The following is a 5,744-nucleotide window of genomic DNA, read 5'->3' as shown; positions in this document are numbered from 1 at the left end:
TATGACAAGAATTACACTGCACTATCACAAGAGCAGAGTTGTTACCTTGAGTCACCATTGTATTTCGGATAGTAGCCCCGTATTTTGTGGAAAGTACTCGCTACCTTTGAGTTCTGGTATTCAGCTCACTAAGGGCTTGATTCTGCACTGGTTTGACACTGCTTACGATGGGTGCGGGATCGGGCCACAACAGTGGTATAAGTCATACCTTCATATGGAATGGGAGTTTTGCTTGAACAGGACTGCAGCACTGGGCCCAGTACCAGATTTTAGTTACAGTCTGTTCTACCTTGAACCATAGCAGAGGATAACTAGAAACATTCCGATCTAGTTCCAATAATGCTGCATGCACAGTATATTGTGTCTGTATATATTAAACTAGACACACCCGTTTGAAAGACACATGGGGCCAAACCCTTAGAGGGTGTAAGACTGGCATACATCCATTAACTTGGATGAAGTTATGCCAATTTCCACCTGCTGTGAATCTGGCCCATGAAGATTAGAGCTGAAATAATTCCAAGTGAATACTTTACTCAACTAATTTAGCCTCCAATGGTATGTCTACACTGCAATTAAAAACCTGCAGCTGGCCTGTGACCTGCTGACTTGGTTTCTTGGGGCTCGGGCTGAGGGGCTGTTTAATGGCAGTGTAGATGTTTGGGCTTGGGCTGGAGCCCGGGCTCTAGGACTTGCTGAGGTGGGAGGGTCCCAGAGCTTGGGCTGCAGCCTAAGCCCAAACATCTACACTGTCATTAAACAGCCCCTTAGCCCGAGCCAGTTGGTATGGGCCAACCGCGGCTGTCTTATTGCATTGTAGACATGCAGCAAGTAGATCAGAATTTTCACAGGTTTATTCAAATTGTTTGAATTTGTTCAGCATATAGTTATCTCTTTACTTTATGAATTGATTGCTTACAGTTTGCTGTGAATATTTATTTGGGGCTGTGTTGGCTAATTGGGGTTCTTCTCTCTGACCAGTTGAGCAGCACTTTTAGGATCAAGAGGAAGTGTCTGAAAACGCTACTGACTCTCTCAAGGACAGGTAACAGTTTAGGGAGAGGTAACAGGTCTCTCAGACCTTGCTGGAGGCATTGTTCCTATACTAGTTAGACCTCTGTGAAATTTACTAGCTTGGTGAGGATTGTAAATATATTTTTTTCTCATCACTGCTATAAACAGTAATGCATGATTGTGCTTGGTCCTACTTGCCAAGGTGCAGTCAGCTCTATGGCTGGCTGATTTAACTGCTTCTGTTCCTCACTTAGTTTTGTCTGTTGGAACCCTTTCCCCTGCAGGGACAAGCCATGTCCAACTGTATATAAAATTTACTACTGCTAAGTACTCTTGTGTGTAAATTTAACGTTTGTTATTTACGAGCACTTGGGCGTGCAAGCTTGGAATTCATTTCCCATGAGCATCTGTGTAAAACAACTGCATTCATGTTAGTGCAACACGATCAAATTACTTGGAATCTGCAAGTTCATGGCTAAGGGCCCAATGCTGCAAGCACTCCACAGGAGGCGCTCCCATAGAGTTGCAGGACTGGGCAATAATTTATCTGTATGTTTGTGGCTAATTCTTCAAGCCCTCCCAGTTTGGAATTCCTACCAACTTGCAGGCTTGAGAGACAATATGGGTTCAAGTCAGTTTTTACATGTTCAGAATCTGAGCCGGATCTCTCCCCCTGGAGTTTGGAACAAAGATTTACCAACACACAAAAAGGTGACTTGCGATCAGATGCAAGTAACTGTACAGTAGAGAATCTAACATGTTTCTGTGGAAGCTAGAATGATTTGAAAACTCATATTTGATTTGCTCACCATTCTTCTCTTTGGAAAGAATATGCCTGAAAGCTCTTTTCTTTTAAAATAAACAGAATTGTAAAAGGACTACAGAGCATTCCTCATAATTACCTCTCTACTTCTGAATTGTAATGGCTTGCTCTAGCGATTTCCCTCATCAACAGTTATCTTTTATTAGTTAATGCTGGGATTTCCTAATAAGCCTAATGGTGCTAGGAAACCAAATGTTGTTATATTTCAAGGGGAGACGAGCACTTACCTACCTTGGTGTCTTTTGAAAATTCCCCTTTTATATGTTATCACTGAAAGCTATTAACCCCTTATTCCTTTCATGCACTTAACTCAATGCAGATTTTTTAAAAGAAATTTGTATTTGTTAGTATTGGAGAGTATGTGTGTGTTTACAGCTATTTAAGGTTAGTTTAATTAAAAAGAACAACCACCACCACACCTTATGCTAGTCCTTGTGATACAACAAAGATCACTTTTGATAAACACTTATGCTGTTCTTCTCTCTGCCTCGTGTCTTGTCAGGAGATCCCATTCTCACTGCAGTAGGTTGGCAATTTAAAATTGTGCTTTTGCGAAGTGCCTCGCTTTTCATTTGACAGTAGACTGGGTGAGGGTCTACTACGGAAATAACATAGGAGTGATACCTCATCCAGGGACAATGTAGTGACTATTCTGAAAATTTCAGGTAAGAATTTCCACGGTCACTGCATCATAATCCCAGATAATACAACTGAGCAGTGGGGTTTCTTTCCACCTTTGGGGGAGGGGTTGTCCCTGTGGACACACAAACCCCTGTCAGTCTAACACAGAAGAAGGAGCAGGTCGGACACAGCAGTTAGGTCGCCTAAAGTTCTGCAGCATGGACTGGAACACATTATGCTGCCTCCCTTTAAGTTTCTTATTTGAAGACGTCTCCGAGGAAATCGATTTCCGGTTCTGGGTGCTTTGTGCCCTGATCAGTTTCTCATGTTCTCGTATTTGTCTTTGTAAGTGATTTTGGATAGCGATCCCCAGTGACTCTGGGTCTAGCGAAGCACCATACACCTCCCATGTCATGCCTTGTTCATCCCACACAACATCTCTGATGTGCTTGGATTGCTGCACCTGTACGTTTGCCTCCGTGGCGACCGTGGGCTTTTTCTTCTTTTCCCCAAGACGTGGCAGTAATGGAGCAGAGGCAGGAACAGCTGTTGGTTCCTTCCTAGCTTCACTGGCCTTGCTAATTTGATCTGGTGGAGCTGTTGGGGTCCCCAGCCTATGGGTGTCGTGGGTAGAATTCATATTCAACTCAGGTGTAAATCCAGCTTGCAGACTCAGGCTGCTGGACTTCTTTGCCTGATTAGTTTCTTCCAACATTTTATCCTGCTCCGTTTTAACTGTGCCTGGTGCATACACCTTCATAGAGCCAGCAGCAGCTCCAGTACTGGTGTTAACTCCTCCTTTAGAATCAAGCAACATTAGCTTTTCTTCCTTCTTTGTCTCTCTCTCTGTTTTGACATTAGCCGGACTGATTCGCACTTCATCAACACTTTGGAACGGCGAAGGCTTTCTATCAGTGCTGTTACCAGCTGCGCTGCACAGGGTCTCCGTCTGCTCAGTTCCATGGGGTACACTACCGTGTCCAGGTGACTGGTTACTTTCTGAATCACTGACTTGGTGTGGAAAGTTGTTGCTGGCTTCTGGGACTGCTGCAAATGGAGACGGGTGGGGTTCACCATCACCAGACTCTTGAGGTGCTGCAGGCTGATTACTGGTGTTAACCGTAATCTGGTAAACAGGTTTTGCCTTCAGTAAGACTGCAGCATCTGATGGTAGCTGAGGAATGTCTGTGCTGTCTCTGGCCAAGCAGGCTACTTGTGTTTCTGCCCCGTCAGCAGGTGTTCCTTGGGTGTTCCCGGCTCCTTGTGGGCATGGACAGGCAGGTGTTGTGCTACCTGACAGCACTGGACAGATGGTGTCAGGTGGGTCTCCCTGATGCTTTTGCAGTTTGGCAGGCTGAGCTTTCACTGTATCCATCCCCGCTGTCAGAGCACACACTTCTGGTATGATACCAGGACACAAGGCTGGCTTTTGGAGTGATGCAAAGTCGTCAGCAAGTTCTGACTGGTTCTGCCCACCACCACTCTGATAAATGATGTGCACTTGCTCCTTTGCCTCCGAAGGAGGATTCCCCTTGAAGAATGCAGCAAGGATACTTGGGCTGGTGGAAGCGGATTTGCTCTCCATACTGGCCACTGCCTGAACCTCAGCATCACGCCACGTCCTGTATACTGCCTCCCGAGTTAAAGATGTGCTCTCAGGCTGGACTGTCATTGTACTTGCTTCTCTGAACCTGGAGAGCTGAGGCAGCACTGGTCCTGTTTTCTCCGTCTCTGCCTTGCACACGGGTGGTGTCCCCTCAAAACTGGATGGTGGCAAAGCCTCATTGCTCTGTGCAAGTGCAGTCCTAAAAGTGGGACAGGATTTCACATCATTTGCAGCCCTTATTTCTGCTTCTGAATAAACCTGCAGCCTGATCCCCAGATCAGGAACAGCGTCAAAGTCCCTCACTGGAGTGGCTGCCAGAGAGAAGCCAGGGTCATTTATTTCCACTGCTTTTTCTTTTTCCATGTCTATTCTTTGCAGGGTATTTGCTTGAGAAGAATGGTGACAGGACTCACTACCCTTGATAGTGTTGTCTGGGGAAGGATAATTTAACTCCTGAAGTTCTGCCGGATCATTCATCCTACAGACCTTCACTGCACAGTCATCAACTTGTGCCAGTGACCTTATCGTTGGTAGGTCACTTTGTAGAAGCTGGTTGGAATTGTGGGTAGCTGGCATCATATCCGTTGCATGCCCAGCTGCACAGGTTCTTGCTACAATCTGTGCTTGCACTGTGGAGTCACTGCTGCCCCTTTGCTCCGAGTTACTGGCCGATTCTGTACATGCAGGAGGCACTTCTTCAGCTTGGCTGAAGGACCCAGGCAAAAACATGTCTGGCTGGCTAGTATCATCCCCACAGAGGTGCTCATCCCCTTGAATGTTGGAAACTACAGTACAGTTCAGGTCAAACAAGCAAACTCCAGCAGATTCAGCCGTGGTGTAAGAAATGCCATTACTGCTCCTCTCTAGGCTTGCTTGTTTGTGCTGGTGCTTAGTGGATTGCGGATCTCCCAGGCAATCTCTCTCTTCAGAAGCGGCAACCAACAAAAGTTTGGCAGACCTCAGAGGATCTGGTACCGTCCCCATGGAATTTCTCTGAGCTGTAGCTTGCAGCCAGCTTCCTCCAGCAATACTCTTGCAGAGCAGTGTTTGTATCAAGGGGATCGTGGTCAGGAACAACTTTCCCTTAGAGCCAATCTGTTAAAGAAGGAAACACAGCGTTAACAGCAATCAGATTTAAGCAGGGAAAATACCCAATTTAGATACTTTTTAATATTTAAGGGAGATGTTCAAAGGCACAAAGGGCTGTTAGGCGCTTGACTCACACTGAGTCAATGGGAGTTGGGCTCCTAACTCCCCTTTGTGCCTTGGAAAACCGCCCCCCAAGTAATTTTTCACTTGCAGCATAAAAACTATTTGAATTTCAAATATTTTTCATACGATTATTTCCAAGGTAGGATTGTGAAGCAGAGGTAGCCGTTAGACACAAATGCATCAAAATCTGCCCTGCTTGTTGAATATATTATGGAACAGATGATCAGTAAATTAGAAAATAATAAGAATGTTGTGCACTCATTTAGTCATGTGATTGACCTGGCACCTAATGCTAATAAAAAAAAAAGGGAAGTGGGATCTGTGTTGATGCTTTGTGGAAAATATTCTGCAGTCAGAATTCAATAAATAACGTTAAGTAATGCAAAGCTAGAGATACAATAACCTTCAGAAAGGAAGTTTGGTCCCATGGCTGGGGGCTAGCCTGGGACATGGGAAATCCAGGTTCAA

General features: G+C 45.3%; 1 protein-coding gene across 1 annotated transcript; it reads right to left on the bottom strand.

Moving 5' to 3' along the window:
- Window positions 1-2,612: 2,612 nt before the first annotated feature.
- Window positions 2,613-5,048, bottom strand: GPRIN3 (GPRIN family member 3). The gene has a single exon (XM_065404582.1). It carries the CDS (start codon window positions 5,046-5,048, stop codon window positions 2,613-2,615), a length of 2,436 nt encoding a protein of 811 aa, XP_065260654.1.
- Between the last annotated feature and the right edge of the window lie 696 nt (window positions 5,049-5,744).

The sequence above is a fragment of the Emys orbicularis genome, chromosome 5, assembly GCF_028017835.1.
Source record: "Emys orbicularis isolate rEmyOrb1 chromosome 5, rEmyOrb1.hap1, whole genome shotgun sequence".
Lineage (NCBI taxonomy): Eukaryota > Metazoa > Chordata > Testudines > Emydidae > Emys > Emys orbicularis.
Note: the sequence above shows the minus strand (reverse complement) of the source record. Positions and strands in the feature narration are given on the sequence as shown.

Bases quoted from the DNA above. Each gene is read 5' to 3' on its own strand.
- GPRIN3 (XM_065404582.1), bottom strand. From the start codon at position 5,048: ATGGGGACGGTACCAGATCCTCTGAGGTCTGCCAAACTTTTGTTGGTT.